This window comes from Myxine glutinosa, chromosome 10, assembly GCF_964187855.1.
Source record: "Myxine glutinosa chromosome 10, kmMyxGlut1.1, whole genome shotgun sequence".
Lineage (NCBI taxonomy): Eukaryota > Metazoa > Chordata > Myxini > Myxiniformes > Myxinidae > Myxine > Myxine glutinosa.
The window spans coordinates 25,741,571-25,763,801 of NC_136270.1; the positions used below are offsets into that span (position 1 = coordinate 25,741,571).

The 22,231-nt window shown below is 44.0% G+C and overlaps 2 protein-coding genes across 2 annotated transcripts in view; both read right to left on the bottom strand.

The window, feature by feature from the left end:
- The window catches only part of LOC144894006 (EP300-interacting inhibitor of differentiation 3-like), a 66,757-nt gene extending 48,265 nt beyond the window's left edge, over positions 1-18,492 (bottom strand). The window contains exons 1-3 of the mRNA XM_078785467.1: positions 18,472-18,492; positions 17,242-17,364; positions 9,256-9,336 (exon numbers count right to left, since the gene is read on the bottom strand). Of these exons, the coding sequence (XP_078641593.1) occupies positions 9,256-9,336; positions 17,242-17,347 (187 nt within the window). The 5' untranslated portion in view covers positions 17,348-17,364; positions 18,472-18,492. The remainder of the gene's footprint in view (positions 1-9,255; positions 9,337-17,241; positions 17,365-18,471) is intronic.
- Positions 1-22,231, bottom strand: part of LOC144888245 (cytochrome P450 2C23-like) — a 799,004-nt gene that overhangs the window by 295,011 nt on the left and 481,762 nt on the right. The gene's annotated exons all lie outside the window — the stretch shown is intronic.

Consider the following 22,231-nt stretch of genomic DNA (forward strand, 5'->3'; position numbering starts at 1 on the left):
GGTGGTTTTTATTGCTTTTATCGCTTCCTCAACTTCCTTCTCAGTTATCTTCTCTGCCGGTCCTAAAACTGGGTTACTCTCTATGTTGCCATCCCATTCATTCTCTGCATTCAACAGTATTTCCATATATCTCGTCAAGCTTCCTTTAATTCCATCTGGGTCCACAACGATTTGTCCCACTTCATCCTTCAAGCAACTCGCCCCCATCACATCACACCTCTCTTTCGCTATCTGCTTTGCAATCCTGAATACCGCTCTCTGACCCTCTTCCGAATCCAAGCGTTCTCCGAACATTTTCCTACCTCTTTCTTTGCAGCCTTCTTGGCTGCCTTATAACTTTCATGCTCTGCTTTTTCTGCTCCCGTACCCTTCGTCTTCTGCCACTCCTTGAACTTCTTCTTCTTCTCGTCAATCCTCTTTCCAACTTCATCATCCCACCACCATGTTTCCGAGTGCCTCGGTGGTCCTTTTGTCCATCCACATACCTCACCAACGGCTCCCAACAGACTATCTTTCATTGACATCCAACCACTTTCAAGCTCAACCACATCATCCTCTACCCTACTCAGCCTCTCTTTTAATGCCTCCCTTACTGTCACCTCTTTCAACCTCCACACATTCATTCTCGGTTGGTACTTCACCCGTCGAGCTCTCCTCGCACCTTTCACCCTTATGTCGCAGACAACCAAGTGGTGCTGTGAAACAGCCTCCTCCCCTGGGATCACCTTTGTGTCCCGGAGGTGCCCCCTATCTCACCTATGCACCATCAGGTAGTCAACGGTTGTCGTCGACCCACCTGACATGTATGCAACAAGCTTATTATCCTCTTCCTGGAACTGAGTATTACAAATCAACAAATCAGCTCCATCAGTAAACTCCAAAATCCTTTCACCTTCTCCATTTCTCACACCATGTCCATAACCCCCATGAACTCCCTCAAAACCATCCATACTCTTTCCCACATGTCCATTTAGGTCTCCTCCTACCACAACAACTTCCTCATCTTTCACGTTTTCCATCAGCTTCTCTATCGCACACCAGAACTTGTCCTCTTCATCGCTCCGACCAACCTGCGGAGCATATCCTGAGATGACGTTCACCAAGAGCTTTCCAATCATCATTTTCACCATCATCAACCAGTCACTCACTCTCGTCACACTCACCACACTGTCTACAAACTCCTCAGAAAACAGGACACCAACACCATTCACGCCCTCCGGGCATCCTTGCCACACAAACTTGTATTTCTGTCCCTGCCTACCCTTCACCATTCTCACACCACTTCCCTTCCATCTCGTCTCTTGCACACAACACATGTCCACTCTTCTTCTGACCAATACTTCCACCACTTCTCCTGATCTCCCTGTCATTGTCCCTACATTCCATGTCTCAAACCTCAGAAACCGATCTCCACTTCGGGCTGTACCCTGCCCATATGTAATTGTAATTGTCATGGTTCACTTTTTGGCAATTGTCATGGCACCTACTACCATAACCTGTTCAAAGGTACTGAAATCTTTTGTCTTGCCCATTCGGCATTCACCCTCTGAATGGTACACATACACAATCCATGTCTCAATTGTCTCAAGGCTTAAAAATCCTTCTTTAACCGGTCTCCTTCCCTTCATCGACACTGATTGAAGTGGATTTAACAGGTGCAATCAATAAGGGATCATAGCTTTCACCTGGATTCACTTGCTCAGTCTATTTCATGAAAAGAGCAGGTGTTCCTTATGTTTTGTACACCGAGTTTTATGATGCAAAGATAAACCGATTCGATTTTGGGGTTAACAGGTCAAAGATCAAAGATCAGAGGTGGTTTTGCTAAGTTTGCATGCTAAGTTACAATTATTTTGTGACCACGATAATTTAACAGCTGAAGGGATCTTAGTCAAACCTGGTGCAGGTATGTATAATGAGGTAAAGATGAACTGATTAGATTTTGGTGTCACGAGGTCAAAGGCCAAAGGTCAGAGGTCATGTTAAGTAACAATTATGTTGCCGTGTAAACTTGTGAACAAGTGATGTGATTTTGAACAAACTTGGTATAAGTATATATGATGCAAAGATGAACTGATTGGATTATGGCATCAACAGATCAAAGGTCAGAGGTCATGTTAGGTAAAAATGTGATCACTTGAGAACAGCTAAAGGGATTTAAATCAAACTTGGTACAGGTATGTATAATGATTTAAACATGAACTGATTATATTTTTGCGTTACAAGGTCAAAGGTCATGTTCGGTAAAAATCCTGTTGCCATGATAACTTGTGAACAAACCAGTGATGGGATTTTGCCCAACTTGGTAGAAGTATTGTTGCGGTTTTGGGAAACCGCTCAGGTTCAATGGCAACCACCATATACAGTGCATTCAGAAAGTATTCAGACTCCTGCACTTTTTTCACATTTTGTTATGTTGCAGCCTTATGCTGAAATCGTTTAAATTAATTTTTTCCCTCATCAATCTACACTCAATACCCCATAATGACAAAGAGAAAACAGGATTTTAGAAAGTTTTGCAAATTTATTAAAAAGAAAAAACTGAAACATCACATTTACATAAATATTCACACCCGTTGCTATGACACTTGAAATTTAGCTCAGGTGCCTCCCATTTCTCTTGATCATCTTTGAGATGTTTCTAGACCTTCATTGGAGTCCACCTGTGGTAAATTCAATTGATTGGACATGATTTGGAAAGGTACACACCTGTCTATATATGGTCTCACAGCTGACAATGCATATCGGAGCAAAAACCAAGTCATGATGTCAAAGGAACTGCCTGCAGAGCTCAGAGACAGGATTGTGTCGAGGCACAGATTTGGGGAAGCCTACAAAAAAAATTCTGCTGAATTGGAGGTTCCCAAGAGCACAGTGGCCTCCATAATTCTTAAATGGAAGAAGTTTGGAACAACCAGGACCCTTCCTCGAGCTGGCCGCCCGGCCAAACTGAGCAATCAGGGGAGAAGGGCCTTGGTAAGAGAGGTGACCAAGAACCCGAAGGTCATTCTGGCTGAGCTCCAGAGATCCTGTGTGGAGATGGGAGAAACTTCCAGAAGGACAACCTTCACCACAACACTCCACCGATCTGGGCTTTATGGCAGAGTGGCTAGACGGAAGCCTCTCCTCAGTGAAAGACACATGAATGCCCGCTTGGAGTTTGCAAAAAGGCACCTCAAGGACTCTCAGACTGTGAGAAATAAGACTCTGTGGGCTCTAGGAAGAGTCCTGGTTGTTCCAAACTTCTTCCATTTAAGAATTATGGAGGCCACTGTGCTCTTGGGAACCTTCAATGCAGCAGAAATTTTTTTGTAGGCTTCCCCAAATCTGTGCCTCGACACAATCCTGTCTCTGAGCTCCGCAGGCAGTTCCTTCGACCTCATGGCTTGGTTTTTGCTCCGATATGCATTGTCAGCTGTGAGACCTTATATAGACAGGTGTGTGCCTTTCCAAATCATGTCCAATCAATTGAATTTACCACAGGTTGACTCCAATCAAGGTGTAGAAACATCTCAAAGATGATCAAGAGAAATGGGAGGCACCTGAGCTAAATTTCAAGTGTCATCGCAAAGGGTCTGAATACTTATGTCAATGTGATATTTCAGTTTTTCTTTTTAATAAATTTGCAAAACGTTCTAAAATCCCGTTTTCTCTTTGTCATTATGGGGTATTGAGTGGAGATTGATGAGGGAAAAAATGAATTTAAACGATTTCAGCATAAGGCTGCAACATAACAAAATGTGAAAAAGTGCAGGGGTCTGAATACTTTCTGAATGCACTGTAGGTCCCTTAAAGGAGTTATTTCATAGGACAAGATTACAATAGTCCCTTCAACTTATCTAGTGGGTTAGTACGTCATAATGCGTTGGAGCAAGGGTAGAGAAGGTTCTTCCTCTTTTCATTGTGGGTAATAATAGCGCACCCTGTGTTCATTTAATAGGAGGCTTGGTTCTGCGAGTGCTGGAGGAGGATGAACCGCCTCATTTGCATATCGCGCCATAATCCAATGACCCCTTTCTTTTATTCCCAATCTTCTCTCACGACCCACAAGGACACAGATTCCACACTATTTCACACCACACGATGGCACCCATACCATGTCACCTATATCATAATTACAATTAAAGGATTCTACAGGCTGAGGTGCTCGTATGGTGAAAATTTCCTGTCAATCGGTCCAACAACTGCAGAGAAAATGATTTTTAAAGGAAATAAATCCGAAAAATGGCAGCGGCACAATCATTCACATGGCCTGAAAATAAAAAATTGAGAGTTTCTTCTTCACACAATAATAACTTCCAGACTGTGCAACCAATCATGTTGAAATTTTAAAAACTTATTCACCTTTATGACAGCTACATAACATTAAGGTTTCATGTTAATCAATGCAGCGGTTCAAGAGATATAAGGTTTTTAAGATTGTTGTTCAATTATTCATTGTGGCCAAACCATGTGACTTATCGCTACTTCCCAAATAAAGTTTTAACTTCCAGACATGGGCAACTTAAGTCTGAAGTTTCCCTTTGATATCTTCCAAAATAATGAAGGAGATAGGTTTTAAAGTTTATACTTCAAAGCGTCATAACTCCTAAACGATGCGACGTTCGAGTTGTTGGATTATCAGAGGGAACTTAAACTCAAGGAGTTGGAATGAATGAGAGAACGGTGAGAGGTAGCATCCATGCCGGCTAGTTCGACAACCAGTCAGAACGCCTGGGATGTTGGTAGGCATGTGAGGCTGGTTCCACCCTTCAATGAAAAAGAGGTAGCCAAGTTTTTTTTACACTTTGAGAAAGTGGCTCAAATGCTAAAATGGTCTGTGGGGTCCTGGACAATGTTAGTGCAAAGTGTTCTGGTGGGTAAAGCTCAAGATATCTATTCGGCTTTACCGATTGACAAATGTACAGATTATGAGGAAGTGAAGAAAGCCATTCTCAAAGCCTATGAATTGGTCCCTGAAGCTTACCAGCAAAAATTCCAGAATGCCAGGAAGAGAGAGAGTGAGACCCATGTGGAGTTTGCCAGAATGAAGGAAACCATGTTTGATCGGTGGTGTGACTCGAAGGGGATTGGGAAAGACTTCGAACTGTTGCGACAATTGATCTTGGTGGAGGAATTCAAACAGTGTGTCCACGAGGACATTAAAGTACATCTGGAGGAAAAGAAGGTACCAGAGTTGTATGAGGCAGCAACCGTGGCAGATGACTATGCCTTGACACACAGGTTGGAGTTCCACAAACCTAACTTCCCGCCTAGAGTTCGCCAGGGGAGTTATGGTACATCTGGTGCGGAGAACGAAGATTCATGGGGGCGGCCCAGAGATGACCATGAGGACACATCTGATACCACGACTTTTAGGGATCAGAAGACTACAGTTCCAAGACAGACTTATCTTCCGGGGGGCTCGAGGCAGACCACGAGTTTTTCCTCCGGGCCTACTTGCGCTTTTTGCAAGAAACCTGGGCATTTGATGTCCCAATGTTACGCCCTGAAAAGGAAAAATCAGGAGTTGAGTCAGACTAGTACAACTCCGAATGCATTGGCAAATGCGAGAAATCGTCCTTGGAGGACAGTGCCTTGTGAAGGTTCCCATGCCAAAGTTACGGCATCACAGAACGACCTTGTTCAAGAGGGTTACAAACCTTTTATTTCAGACGGGTTTGTGTCACTGGATGGAAACCTGACTAACCAAAGACCTGTTAGGGTATTGAGGGACACAGGAGCACATCAATCTTTGATGCTTGAGGGCATTTTGCCATTGTCAGAGAAGACGGCAACTGGTGTTAGTGTTCGTTTACAGGGGGTTGGTGGCTATGTTAAAGCCCCACTTCATGTCATCCATTTGGTGTTAGTGTTCTGGTGTTAGTGTTAGTGTTCGTTTACACCAGTAACACCAGAACACTAACACCAGAACACTAACTAACGCCGGCTGATGAGCCCCGTCCGTGATGGGGACTGGGGCTTGAGACAGTGTCCCACGAACGAGGAATTCCCAGTAAGCGCGAGTCATCAGCTCGCGTTGATTAAGTCCCTGCCCTTTGTACACACCGCCCGTCGCTACTACCGATCGGACGGTTTGGTGAGATCCTCGGATCAGCCCCTGCACGGGCCGTTCTCGGCTCGTGCCGGTGCGCCGAAAAGATGAGCGAACTTGACTGTCTAGAGGAAGTAAAAGTCGTAACAAGTTAACTGGTGTTAGTGTTCGTTTACAGGGGGTTGGTGGCTATGTTAAAGCCCCACTTCATGTCATCCATTTGCAGTCTGATTTGGTGTCAGGACCTGTCACCGTAGGTTTACAAGCCACTCTTCGTGTAGAGGGAGTATCTTTTGTTATCGGGAATGATTTGGCCGGTGGTCAAGTTTCTGGTAACCCGATGTTTGTTAAAAAGCCTAAAAATAACGCCGCGCAGTTAGAGCAGGAGATTCCGGGTATCTTTCCATCCTGTACCGCGACTCGTGCTATGGGAAGGAAGCGCTATGAAGAGAAGAGGAAGGTACTGACGTCACGCTTGGCACAGACGCGTCTTGTCAAGTACCCTGAAAATAAGTGTCAGCACACACGAGTCATGAATGGAGGCAATGTTGGCAAGCTCTTTGTAGGTGGACTGAACTTCAAAACAAGGGAAGATGTTCTGGACTCTGTCTTTGGCAAATATGGACCGCTCTTGGAAGTGCTGCTAATAAAAGACAGGGAGACGCAAAAGTCAAGAGGGTTTGGCTTTGTCACGTTTGAAAACCCAAAGGATGCCAAAGATGCAGAAAAGGATTTGAATGGCAAGGATTTGCATGGTCGGACCATAACAGTAGAGAAGGCAGGCCATGGGCGTCGAGGGGGCTACAGAGGAGGAAAACGTGGAGGTAGTTTCAGGGGTGGCTATGGCTCCCGGGGTGGGAGTAGTAGTTTTGGTGGTGGCCACAGTCGATATTAATATGGAGGCTCCCAGAGTTACGGCAGCTCCCGAAGGGATGATTATCAGGGTAGTGGACGAGAAGGAGACCGCTATTCACGTGACTACAGCGACAAGCGTTCCAACCATGATTATTATGAAAGTTAGGAAGAGTTGAAGCACTGAATGCTGCGGAGCAGCCGAGCCAAGATTCCCACACGGATTAACCGTGAACTCCACGTTCCTAAAGGCGTCCATGTAGTGAACTTTCCTACACGGATTAACTGTGAACTCCACGTTCCTAAAGGCGTCCATGTAGTGAATACTTCCAGGCCTCACCACCCAACCACCATGAAACCTGGCTCTCAGCTCGGCCTCCCTAAAAAAGTGCTATAGATTTGCTTGACTTTGGATTTTTGATCACACCCCCTTAACCTTCATTCAAAAAATGAAAAATAAAATTAGAGGTTGATGAGATGGAGTTTGGCTTTGCAGGAGTTCAACTTGGAAATTGAGAATGTAAAGGACAGGGACAATGTCGTTGCTGATGCTTTGTCCAGAGTGAGCTAACGTTGGAAATATCTGTAGGTTGTTTGAAGTTTTGCTGCTTTACTTTTGGGAAATATTGATTATTGTTGCTCACGGGAATTGATGATTTGGGGGTGAGTTTACTTTTGTTTGTTGGGAGAGTTTTGCCTTCAAAGAAAGTTTTCACCATGTTCAAACTTTCTTTCTTGAAGGGGGTGGGGGAGGAAGTGTTACGGATTCATCACTTCCGTTGTTGTGGTTTTCATCCACTTGAAACATTTCTGGTTCCATGTATCATTATTATTATTGTGGTTTGAGGGAAATGACGGTTATTGTTGTCAAAAGGTAAAAAGGTTAATGTTTTAAATGAAACCGGAACTGGACGACGACGAAGCGGAAGGGGAAAGAAAAAGGGTGGAACGAGTGAAGTCGGAGAAGAAGCAAGTCGTTTCTTCGTCCTGAGCGAATGTTGGCGAACAACAGTCACTAGCGAACTTTCAGGGTTCCCATGAAAGGGATCCCTATGACAGCGTGGTTAGCACTGTGACGGATTAACCTGCGTGTCAGGTTTTGCTATTGATTCAGGAGAGAATCATCGCAGTGCTGTTGCGCCATGAGACCAGGCCGTCGGCCATTTTGACTCGTGCAGGACTTGTGCTTCGCTCGCGGTTTCGTTTCCTTTCGACAATTCTCACCGCATTCAGACGTCGATCTGGGGCGTGTGTGTGACGTGGCTTTTTGAAGGCTAATTCGTCCATACCCGAGGGTGTGATCTCTCAGTCGCCTGTAGGGCGCCTTTGGATTTCCCAGTCACCTTGAGGGCGCCTTTGTACAGCTTCGGCTGTGTGACTGCCCTTGCCATCCGCATGGGATTCTGGTCTCGATTGGACAGCGTTCTCGCGATCGCTGGAGCAAATCAACTTCGTCTTGAAGCCGGGAATAAGAGACATTGGGGAATGTTCTTGTTACACTCACTTGGAGCACAGTGAGTTATATATTACAAAACTGATGGTACCATCATAGGACATATTGATTGTACTTTTGAATACTATTGTTGTTGTACTGTTATTCTTGTGTGATCTTAATACAATATTTGTTTGTGAGTAACAATTGGGGTGGCTTCTCCATTGATCTTTGACACACAGAATAACACATTTTTCTGCCGTGACTTCTCTCGAGGCTCGGAGGTACACCGTGACCAGGGGGTCGGGGAGGAGCACGTAACAAAAAAACAAAACAAAAACAAAAACCACCTTTAGAGGCCATTTCCCCCGCAAAGCGGGGGTTGGCCTTTTTCGGGCACCGTGGTTGTTGTCGTTTTTGTTGGTCCCCTTTTTGAAGCAATGTTTTACGGCCGGATGCCCTTCCTACCGCCAACCCTGTTTGTCGCCTTTTACGACACACAGGGAATTACCAGTGAACTGGTACTCAATTAGCCGACCTCGGAAAGATGACAGGCTGAATCAACCCCCCTGGCATTAATTCAGCGATCGACCGGGATTCGAACCCAGGATCCTAGGATCCTAAGCTGGCACCCTAGCCGCTAAGCCAACACCAGGCTGGAGGAGCACGTAACACCTATGTCATAATTAGCAGTAAAAAATTATACAGGTCTAGCTAATCAATTGGTGAAATATGTGTGCCAATCGGACCAACGGTTGCAGAGAACATTTATTTTAAAGTTTTTGGACCTGGAAATAGGAGGCGGGGGAGAGTGGGGGAATAAACTATAGTAATAACAATAGGTATTTCTTTACATTGTATGTGGAGGAAACCTAATAAAAACTTCTTGATTCGGATGCCGATGGAAGTCTGTCTGGTGAGTCGGTGTTCTACAAACCTTTTTCAATGAGGTCCTCAGCTTGTTCCAGAGTAGATGCGAGGACATTGTTTTCTGCTCTCATAATTTCTTCAGGATTGTCTAAAACCACGGTAGTAACAATATTAAATTGGTTAGCAAAGTTTTTAAGCAAATCATTTTCTTGAAATGTCAATGTCTAAATATTGCATGGAATCAGGGTATTAGAAAAACAAAAAACAATTCGCACCTGTGACCGAAGGAAGCACTTCAGTTTGACATTGTAAGCGTTGTTATTACTAACATATACGAGTCTATAAGCATATATATATATATATATATATATATATATATATATATATATATATATAATATATATATATATATATATATATATATATATATATATATATATATATATATATATATATATATATATATATATATATATATATAAGTTCAAAACACACCTGGTCACAAGTGTGCCGCACTGACCGGGTCCTCAGTCGAGGTCCTCAGCATCATCCCGTTTCGGCCCTTCAACCTCGATACGGTCAGCTAAGGTGGGCCAGCAGGGGCACGTACACATCCACATGCAGCAACTGCATCTGGATGCGTACATACCCCCACCCCCAGCCAGTGCGAACAACAACAACAACAACAACACCTCCACATCCAGAATCCACAGCACCAAACAAACATGGTGGAACACTCAAACACCCACCTTTACACCCTTCACCACTCACCAACAAAACACACCAGATCATTCATACACATACATACACACCCATACACACACATACATACAGAACACCAACCAAACAACCACCTACACTTACATCATACACCACTCAACACACAAAAACACACTCATGCAAAAATTAATTCATGCAAAAACACACACCCTCACCCACTCACTCATATACACAAAATAAGAAGTAATAATGGTAACAAAAAAAATAAAATAAAAAAAATAAAAAAAATACACACAACCAACCTACACCGTTCGACGTGCCTCCATAAACTTCCTCCATATCCAAAATGAGCCTTTCAAGGCAACCTGGGCCACCTCGTCACACATCCTCCTTCTTTCTGTCCCACACACTCCCAGCCCAGCAAGAAATGCAGAAAAGGAATTGCCAATATACCCTCTACACCCCACCTCAAATGGCTGACACGAAACGTGCCAACCCTTCTCCCGGCACTCTGCCTCCAGATATATATATATATATATATATATATATATATATATATATATATATATTTTGTTACATATTTATGGGAATGTATGTGAATTACTATTCAGGTCTTTGCTTATCAATGTGTAGTCGATTAAGGGTTGTTGTGGTTGGAGGGTCAGGAGCCCTTCTGGAAAAAGAGACCGGAAACGGAAGAAGAAAGACACGAGGTCGAGAGAAGCGACGAGGATTCTTCTTCCTCGCCCCGCTCCGACGAGAGGTGGGATCGATATTGAGCCGTGTGGAAAAGCGGCGTTCCCAATCCCGTCTGGCGAGAGGAGTTACCGGGACGGGTACCTACCCGGTGGACACGTCAAGCTGCCGTGGGGCCGTGCACCGACCCAGCGTCTGGCACCGTTCGCGGCACCGTCTACAAAGACGCGTACGGGTCGCACGTTGGGGCCTAACACGCGTGGCAAGTGGCGTGTGGCTTTTGCCTGCTTTACAGTACCCGCTTCGCGTGGCCAGGAGGGGGCTGCAGCCGTGGTTCCCGGTACGATACCTGCCCGGTGGAAAAACGTCCACCCGGGGTTCGTTCAACCGCCCGAGTGCGGCGAAGCCGACCATCATCTTGGTCAGGAGGGGCCCAGAGACATTGTGAGGGACAGAGACCAAAGGGGGTCGTGAGTACAAAAGGGGACACACGTATGTAAGATGGCCATCTTAATCATCTAGGGGATTGATTGTTGAGTGTGAATTGTGGATGGTGGATTGCTCGGGGAATATATCCTTGATTGTATCATTGAAATTGTATGGTATCATTACCATTGAAATATATCATTGAAAATCAGTTTTCTCTTGGGTGGAATTCATAGGGATTGCGTTGCGAAAGCGCATATATAATACCACTTTCTGGCGAAGTTCCTCTCACGGTCCGGGGGTCACCGAGACCAGGTAGTCACCGAGGGGACCATGTAACAATATATATATATATATATATATATATATATATATATATATATATATATATATATATATATATATATATATATATATATATATATATATATATACTGTATATATATATATATATATATATATATATAAATAAAGTTACATACATATATATACACATACATAAAGTGCCTATAGAAAGTCCACACCCCCTTTCAAAATTTTCACCTTTTGTTGTCTGATTTGGATTCAGTTAACAAAGGATTCTAGCCTGGAATTAAATTGCATTAAATCAGACCTTTCCCACCTTTATTTGCACATCGTATCCCGCAACTTGCAAGTGAAAAACTAATTGTACAAATTTCAGAAAATTATTTAGAAATACAAAACTATAATATCTTGGTTTGATAAGTGCCAACCCCCTTATAATAGCAATTGTAAGTTAGCTCGGGGGTAACCAATCACCTTCAAAATCATGATTATCATTAGGTGGGAGGCGTGGGAATTTGTGATGGCGCATCATCGACTTCACTCTAGTTCGTTTTGGGGTTACCTTTGCATTTTGTATAAAACCACCTTTAGAGGCCATTTTTCCCCGCAAGCGGGGGTTGGCCTTTTTCGGGGACCGTGGTTGTTGTTGTTTTTTGGTCCCCTTTTTGAAGCAATGTTTTACGGCAGGATGCCCTTCCTGCCGCCAACCTTTTTGTCACCTTTTTACGACAAACAGGGAATTACCAGCGAACTGGTACTCAATTTGCCGACCTCGGAAGGATGACAGGCTGAGTCAACCCCCCTGGCGTTATACACTAGAAAAATATACACTAGAAATATACACTAGAATTTTGTATACACTGGAATATAAGACCTATCGCTTCGCTGATGGGAATACCAATCTTTGTGTAATTGTGAAAAAAAAACAGATTTTGTTAATGGAGAAAAATAAATTTGTATTGGGAAATGTATTTGTATTTTGGAGAAAAATAATGTAAATGAGTATGATTTGGCTTCGTGGATTTGGAATCAACGTGGTGGATAAAACATCTTTGTAGGGAGAGGGATACGTGGTTATGTTTACTTCCTGAGAGTGGTTTCATTGAAATCCAATCTCAAGTTAACAAAGGATTCTTGGGCGACTCTTCTCTCCGTGCAGAGATAACCAACTTTGGATCGTGGAGATAAAAAAATATATATACTGTATATTTTTTGAATGAAAAACATTCCTGGGAGTTACCCGAATCCACGGTAGTTGGATTTATTGAAATCTGTTAATCCGTTCTCAGGTTATAACATGACAGACAGACAGACAAACACGGCTACCTTTTATAATATAGACTAGAATATAAGACCTGTCGCTTTGCTGACAGAAATACCAATCGTTGCTGCGATGGCTAATATATGGGAGAAGAAAAAAAATAGGATTCTTGGGAGATCCTGCTCTCCGTGCAGGGATAACCAACGTCGAATGTTGGCATTCGCAGTTTTGACACTCGTGTCCATGTAGCCATAAAAATAAAAAAATTCAACAATTTTTGGGGATCACAAACATTCCGGGGAGTAACCAAATCAACCGTAGTTGGATTTATTGAAATCTGTTCTCAAGTTATAACACAACAAACAGACAAACAGACAGACACGGCTCTTTTTATAATATGTGCTAAATATATGTGCTAATATGCATATGTGCTAATATGTGCTAATATAATAAAAAGACACGGCTCTTTTTATATGTGCTACTAATAATATTGTTGCGGTGGACGGAGCGAAATCCCATTCCCGGTACCAACACGTTACGGTGCTCGGACAGGAATCCCGCTACTGAACACCGAACCCTCCGGCGGTACACCAATTTAGATGGCCGAGCGAAAACCGTTGGTAACCACCAGAGTGATGGTAATGTCGTTACGGCCAATCTTTACTCTGGGTACGAACAATGGCGGATCAATGGAGGAAAAGACATTCACGGACAGAGAGAAAAGGAAAACGTTTTAACAATTTGATTTATTTACAGATATTTACAATGTAATTATTTAAATAGGAAAGAAAAAGGGGCGAGAAGCAGGAACTTAGCTTATTCTACGCCTTATTACGATTACTACAAATAAACACCACATGGGCCCAGCACACTTTCACGGGGGAAGGGAAGGGGAATGAACAAACAAACGTAGGAAACCTGATAGCACAAAGGCTACAATGCTCTGGATACCTCCCAGCACGGCAGAGTGAGGTCGATCATCATCACGGATTTGGGCAGGTAAGGTCGTGCACACGTGCACCAAAAGACAGTCCGGCAGCCAGTGGAGAACAATGAACACGTGCAAAACGAGCAAGTTCAAGGCCTCTTTGCCGTGTCCACGTGCAGCGAGAGGGAGCAGGGAGAGTCCGGCCAAGAGAGCAATCACGTGCAAAGGCTGAGTGAACCCGGCAGAGAGAGACATGCCCAGAGTCGAATAATCTTGCAGACACGTGGTGAGTGGGCCGAGGGAGAATGGCCAGAGCGAGCGAATGCACGTGTGCTGAGTCACAAAGTCCACGCCCAAGAGAGTGCAAAAACGTGTTCAATCCCTTTGTTCACCCTCGTCGAGGGAGGGGGGAATCTTGTAGGTGTCCTTGCTCCCTATTGGTGGAGCTCATTACTCCACCCCACAAGTTCCCCCAAAATGATTCAGGACCTGATTGGTGGGTTTCTGAGCCTGGACACCATGGTGTGCCTTTGAGCCAGGTGCGTTGACTGGCAAATTATCCCTTATGAGTGGAGGACCTGTCCTTCCTTTCCCCAACGCATAAAGACATAATAACCCGAAATAAGGGAAAAGGACTAAGTTAATGGTCTGCTATGAAATAACTATTCTAAGGGACCTGTATGGTGGTTGCCATTACTTTTTAGTGGTTTCCCAAAACCGCAACAATATGCATCCTGTCTAACCATATAGAGGTATAAGAGTTACTTATTCTTTCCTGTCCTTTCTCTAAAAGGGCCGAAGCTATAAGAAGGATTTCCGAAAACAGGATTTCTGTGATTTGTTGCTTGTATCAGAAGCGTGACCACCATTTTCACGACACTAGTAGATGCCCCGAAATGCCCCTATGAACTACTATCTCATATACAAGCTGAGTCAGGACCATTTGGAACTGTGTTTTTTTTTTTTCCTGACCCGAGAGCATGTGAGGAACTTTAATAACAACACGACTGCTCGTTAGTTTCAAGGTGCGTATAAGCATCGCCTGATGAGACGCAATGTGAAGAATGGCACCGGCAGTTACCTGCTGAAAGACGACTGCCATTCTTCACACATTGTTGGACACAACAGTAGATGACGATCAGGTACAGATGTTGATGACAATAAATGGTAGCTGACGATGACATACTGGTGAAGACGGCATCATCCTGCTACACCACGATTAAACTGCTCCGTCTTTGCAAACGAGCTACAGAAGCTCTTATTGGGACACGTGTTGCAAAACAGATGCCAAATTTGATTGTGGTTCGGAATGATCAGTGACTGCGTGTATTATATGCCAGTGTTATGGACTTTCACAAACTTGCTGGGATATGAAACATTCCTATTGACATTTGTAATTCTTATCAAAATCAGGATTTGATTGTTTACTCCGAGCCATTAACGCAGGATAACTTTGTGTCTTGATTTCCAGTTGATTAGTTGCCTGGGCATTTTAATTAAGTTTGTGAGCCACTAACAATGGAACAAAAGGGTTTTATTTGTGTTTTCTTGTGAAATATTAATCCTTAATGTGAGCACGTTTGCTTTCTATTTGATCTGTCGCTCTTTTCTCTCTCACTCCATTCTTTTGGGTTTTTTTTAAATCAACATCTTGTTGATAGTTACCCAATCCCAACAAGCACATATCATTCATAGATAAACTCTGTGTGTGTGTGTGTGTGTGTGTGTGTGTGTGTGTGTGTGTGTGTGTGTGCGCGCACGCGCGCTTGTCTGTCTGCACTCACGTGCATCTATCTGTGTGTACCCGCCTGTGTGCGTGCGTCTGTGTGTGCGTGTGTCTGTCTGTACTCGTCGGTGTGTGTGAGCGAGTCTGCGTGTGTGTGTGTGTGTGTGTGTGTCTGTGCGTTCATCTGTGTGCATGAGTGTGTCTGCCTGCGTGTGGGTGTATGTGTGTGCGCATCTGTCTGTGCCCACGCGTGTCTATCTGTGTGCACCTGCCTGTGTGCATGCGTCTGTCTGCACTCGTATGTGTGTGTGAGCGAGTCTTCCAGCGTGCGTCTGTCTGTGTTCGCGTGCGTCTATCTGCATGTACCTATCTGTGTGTGCGCGTATGCGCGCGCGTGTGTGTGTGTGTGTGTGTGTGTGTGTGTGTGTGTGTGTGTGTGTGTGTGTGTGTGTGTGTGTGTGTGTGTGTGCTTGTCTGTCTGCACTCGCGAGCATCTATCTGCATGTACCTGCCTGTGTGTGTGCGTCTGTGTGTGTGCATGAGTGTGTCTGCCTGTGTGTGTGTGTGTGTGTGTGTGTGTGTGTGTGTGTGTGTGTGTGTGTGTCCGTGTGTCTGTCTGCGCTTGAGCGTGTCTATCTGCGTGCACCTGCCTGTGTGCGTGCGTATGTGTGTGAATGAGTATGTCTGCCCGCATGTATGTATATGTGTGTCTGTGTGTGTGCGTCTGTCTGCGCTCGTCTGTGTGTGTGTGTGCGTCTGTCTGCGTTCACGCGCGTCTGTCTGTGAGACGTGCGTGTTAGCTACCTCCGATATTGCGTGCATACACCAACAAATGAACAAACATGGTGGACAATGGCTTCAAAAATGAGCATCCTCTCCTTTCCAGTTAATATAGAGATCAGTGGTTCGTACATATACATCAAGACATTCCCTCACGGTCCCCCTGTGCTGTCTTTCCCTCGTGGTCCCCCTGTGCTATCTTTCCCTCGCGGTCCCCCTGTGCTGTCTTTCCCTCACGGTCCCCCTGTGCTGTCTTTCCCTCGTGGTCCCCCTGTGCTGTCTTTCCCTCGTGGTCCCCCTGTGCTTTCTTTCCCTCGTGGTCCCCCTGTGCTGTCTTTCCCTCGCGGTCCCCCTGTGCTGTCTTTCCCTCACGGTCCCCCTGTGCTGTCTTTCCCTCACGGTCCCCCTGTGCTGTCTTTCCCTCACGGTCCCCCTGTGCTGTCTTTCCCTCACGGTCCCCCTGTGCTGTCTTTCCCTCGCGGTCCCCCTGTGCTCTTTCCCTCGCGGTCCCCCTGTGCTGTCTTTCCCTCGCGGTCCCCCAGTGCTGTCTTTCCCTCGCGGTCCCCCTGTGCTGTCTTCCCTCGCGGTCCCCCAGTGCTGTCTGTCCCTCGCGGTCCCCCTGTGCTGTCTTTCCCTCGCGGTCCCCCAGTGCTGTCTTTCCCTCGCGGTCCCCCTGTGCTGTCTTTCCCTCGCGGTCCCCCAGTGCTGTCTGTCCCTTGCGGTCCCCCTGTGCTGTCTTTCCCTCGCGGTCCCCCTGTGCTGTCTTTCCCTCGCGGTCCCCCTGTGCTGTCTTTCCCTCGCGGTCGTCCTGTGCTGTCTTTCCCTCGCGGTTGTCCTGTGCTGTCTTTCCCTCGCGGTTGTCCTGTGCTGTCTTTCCCTCGCGGTTGTCAGCTCTTTCACGAGCCTCGATTGAGTATATAAAAAACAAAAAAACAAAAAAAAAAACTTGATGGGAACCGGGTTCAAGTATTAATGCAACTGTACATTTTATTTCCACATTAGATTAATTAACATTAACGATAAACGACATCATTAACGATAACGACATTAACGATAACGACAATTAACGATAAACGACAACGATTAACGCAAGGACATTAACGAATGCTTTCACGTCTGTCTTCAGAAAGATTTGTACACATGAGCAATGTCGCCTTGCTTTACACTCTCTAGTATAGCGTTGGGACTGTCCCTCGTCTCTGGTGATTACCTTTGATTTGGTCCATGAGAGTACGGTATTGTTGCCGAATCTCTCGACGCCTTTGTTCCTCTTCATAATTTCTGTCGTCTCCATTCACTCTTCCTGGTGCTGCCATGGTGGAAGTTATTTTTGCTGATGTGCGGTGAAAAGCAGAAAAGGTAAGGATCACCTCAACAATCTGCCACACTAACCCGCATCCCATAAAAAACAACAACAAGTACAGATGACATCACGTGTTCCGTTCTGGCGCGACTCCGTTGACTGACATTTGTCAGAATTTTATTATATTCTTGTATATTTTGTGTATAATTATTTTGTGAAACAGATATATCGTCCTATATAAATTTCACTTCAAAGGGATGAACAAAATAACAAGTGGAAAAAAACTGGAACCAGCTTCACTCGATAAATCACAGCTATACACCCGAAAGCAAATGTACCACGAAATTTCAATGGGATCTTACTGCGTCCTTGGACGAATGTCGCACTAAATTGCCAAGAGAACTAGAAAGAGCAATCAGAGATTGCAGACTGTCACCAGGATAAATATATTTTGTGTGGTGTTTGTATGGTATGGGTGTGGGGACATCCAAAAATACGTAACGTTTGAGGTTTGAGGATGCATGTCCAAACGTTACAGAGAGTTACAGAGGTGGGGTTCCAGCGCCATTTCATAACGCTATCAACAGTTATATTTTTGCCTTCACAGTAAGTACAAATGTGCCTTATTTATACTTATAGTTATAGATTGTCCGCCGCACAGAGCAATGAGCAAAACTCCCGCGTTTTTAACATCACTTCCGTGTTCCGTCAATTCCGTGTTATTTATTTATTTTGTCCACTTGCATTTTGAGATACTTTCTACTTTACCATTTGAGCTTTTGTCATCAAATTTTTAACAAACCTTTATTATGAGAAAATGGAGAACACTAATTAATCAATTTGAATTTCGTTAAAAAATCAAATAAAAAAACTGTTTTCGTCATGTTTAGAAACCGTAAGAAGAAGAGGAGGTAAATGGAAGGAGCAGAAGAAGAAGAAAAGGACGGACGATGAAGAAAAATACGAAGAGGAAGAGGAATAAAGAAACAGAAAAAGAAGATGAGGAAGAAGAGGATGATGATTAAGGTGTGGAAAGTTAGAGTACAAAGCTATGCGGATTGCGGACGCCCTAGCTGTAGTAAGTTCAGGAATCTCCTTCAATCAAGTGGTTTATTAAAGACAATACCAAGCTCTCACAGACCACACGACCATCATGACGAGCCGCCATCAACCACCGAAGCCACGCCCCTACACGTCACTACGCACTACGCAGTACGTATTACCAAACACGACACAAGCAATTTTTTTCTCTCTCTGTAGATTTCCCCAATTAAATGGCCACAAAGTTACCACATTTAAAATGACTACAAAGGAAATAAATAGGCGACATACACGGTGAGAACCCTTTGATTGTTTGTTTATCGGTCAGACGAATTACCCAAATGTACCCAAATTTAAGTGAATTTACCCAAACGAGCAACGGTACCCGCCCTAAGGGCGGGGCTTCAATTAGGAAGCCGAAATGAAAAGGCAAAATATCAGAAATTGAAGGCAGAAATTTTTTCTTTTAAACAATTCATATAAACATCCGTCAAATCATATCACATGTAAATCATCAAAATCAAAACAGTATCTTCAGAATTTCAATAAAAGCCACATCACTGTTCATATCGGTAAGTACTAGTACCCGACTACAAAGCCGCAATGAGCCGGCGAAGCCAAAGCCTCTTGCCGCTATTTTATCCATCACTATGGCATCAGTAGGTTAAGTAGTTGGTAGTAGGTAGGTGTAGTAGGTACCGTACCTAGTTCAAAATGACACCATTTGCATTCTGGATGAGATTAAAATTTATAAAATTTCCTTCTTGATTAATTCGGTGATTTCCGTCTCAACTTCGGATATTTCTGGCCTTGAAAAACTATGCCCTACGGCCGCGAGATTTCTAAAAAATAATTCTTCGTCAATTTTAGAATATTTGACGCTGTTTTCAGCGTCCGAAACGCGGTAAAAAGCTTTTTTGAAATATTTTTTCAAATGCTCGAATCTCATTGGTTCCGGTAATTAGTGACAATTTTCGTTGAATATAACCAGGGCCCGTGCGGGCCCGGGGAACGAGGTTGGTCTTAAAGTATTTTAATTACAAATTAGAGGTGCATAAGATTGTGAATCAAAAAAAGACGGGTGAAACAAACTCCTATTGAACTTTTTCGCAATTTTTTTATGCATACTTCCGCATCCGGAAGATGGCGGCCCCCATGGAGTGATTTGGTTTTTGAAATATTTTTTCAAATGCTCGAATCTCATTGGTTCCGGTGTTTGGTGACGATTTTCGTTGAAGATAACCAGGCCCGTGCGGGCCGAGGTTGGTCTTAAAGTATTTTAATTACAAATTAGAGGTGCATAAGATGGTGAATCAAAAAAAGATGGGTGAAACAAACTCCTATTGAACTTTTTCAATTTGTTATGCATACTTCCGCATCCGGAAGATGGCGGCCTCCATTGAGCGATTTGGTGCGTCAAAGCTTCGAAATTCTCAAGGGATCCAGCAAAATCTGGCTTTTCAACATAATACGTACGCGTTCATTCACAACACCGGCTTCGCCGGCTACTAGTACCCGACTGCAAAGCCGCAATGAGCCGGCGAAGCCAAAGCCTCTTGCCGCTATTTTACCCATCACTATGGCATCAGTAGGTTACGTAGTTGGTAGTAGGTAGGTGTAGTAGGTACCGTCGGTGTAGTAGGTGTAGTAGGTGTAGTAGGTACCATTTGCATTCTGGATGAGATCAAAATTGATAAAATTTACTTCTTGATTAATTCGGTGAATTCCATCTCAACTTCGGATATTTCCGGCCGTGAAAAACTATCCCCTACAGCTGCGAGATTTCTAAAAAATAATTCTTCGTCTATTTTAGAATATTTGACGCCGTTTTCAGCGTCCGAAACGCGTAATAAGCTTTAAAAATATATTTTTCAAATGCTCGAATCTCATTGCTTCCGGTGTTTGGTGACGATTTTCGTTGAAGATAACGAGGTTGGTCTTAACGTATTTTAATTACACATTAGAGGTGCATTAGATTGTGAATCAAACAACGACGGGTGAAACAAACTCCTATTGAACTTTTTCGCAATTGTTTTATGCAAACTTCCGCATCCGGTCAATGGCGGCCTACATTGCGTGATTTGGTTTTAGAAATATTTTTTCAAATGCTCGAATCTCATTGGTTCCGGTGTTTGGTGACGCCTTTCGTTGAAGATAACCAGGCCCGTGCGGGCCGAGGTTGGTCTTAAAGTATTTTAATTATAAATTAGAGGTGCATAAGATTGTGAATCAAACAACGACGGGTGAAAGAAACTCCTATTGAACGTTTTTCAATTTGTTATGCATACTTCCGCATCCGCAAGATGGCGGCCTCCATTGCGCTTCGGAATTCTCAAGCCAAGGGATACAGCATAATCAGGTTTTCGACATAATACGTACGCGTTTATTGACAACACCGGCTTCGCCGGCTACTAGTACCCGACTGCAAAGCCGCAATGAACTGGTGAAGCCAAAGCCTCTTGCCACTATTTTACCCATCACGATGGCATCAGTGGGTTAGGTAGTTGGTAGTAGGTAGGTGTAGTAGGTACCGTACCTGGTAAGACTTGGTAAAAGAGAAGAGCAGACAGTCCTCCCCAATACCTACATACAATAAATGTCACAAGAAGCTTAAGGAAGTAACGATACGATGTGCTAGCTTCGGGCCTATTTTAAGAAATTTTAACTGGGCTTAATATATGTTTTCACAGTATGTGTGTAGTCCTCTAACTTCAGTCGCTTTCAGGACTGGTTCTCTCCAGGCACTGCGGCTTCCTCCACCAGAAGAAGTTAGCTTGCAGTAAGATCAGTGCCGACAGATCAGACGATAGCGCCGTTTCAACAGCAATGTGTGACTGTCGTTCACCGGCTTCGCCGGCTATTATTACCGGTACATCGTGTTTCAAATCGTGATATCAACTTTTCTTTAGGGAAAAGAATTGAATGATTTTGTACCTCTTCTTCAGCTTAGAACTTCAGGATAGGCGACATTGCTGATAAAAGTTTCTTTTCTCTCTTTGAAGTTCTTGGCAAACAATTTTTATATTGTCACTGCTGCCAACACGACTCATGGCGACGTAAAGCTGTCCATGGCTGAAGAAATCTGTCTTTAGGTAGATGCCTACCTTTTTTAATGTCTGACTTTGATTGAGCCTTGTTAGGTACTGGTCATTGCAAAGCAGAGTCGGACAGGGAATTGTTTTCGCTGCATCTGGAAGGGGAACAGGTTTTTGGATGGAATGATTGGAATCCTCGGTATGCTCTTCTGCCTCAAGAAGGGAGCTCCGATCATGCTGCTGCGAAACATTGACCCTAAAAATGGCCACTGCAATGGGAGTCGTTACATTGTGGACACCTGATGCCGAATCTCATCGATGCGACACTAGCTACTGGGCCTCATGCTGGAAACAAGATCTTCATACCGAGGATTCCAATCATTCCATCTGAAAACCTGTTCCCCTTCCAGATGCAGCGAAAACAATTCCCTGTCCGACTCTGCTTTGCAATGACCAGTAACAAGGTTCAAGGTCAGACATTACAAAAGGTAGGCATCTACCAAAAGACAGATTTCTTCAGCCATGGACAGCTTTATGTCGCCATGAGTCGCATTGGCAGCAGTGACAATATAAAAATGTTTGCCAAGAACTTCAAAGAGAGAAAAGGAACTTTTATCAGCAATGTCGTCTATCCTGAAGTTCTAAGCTGAAGAAGAGGTACAAAATCATTCAATTCTTTTCCCTAAAGAAAAGTTTATATCACAATTTGAAACACGATGTAATAATATTTACCGATATGAACAGTGATGTGGCTTTTATTGAAATTCTAAAGATACTGTTTTGATTTTGATGATTTACGTGTGATATGATTTGACGGATGT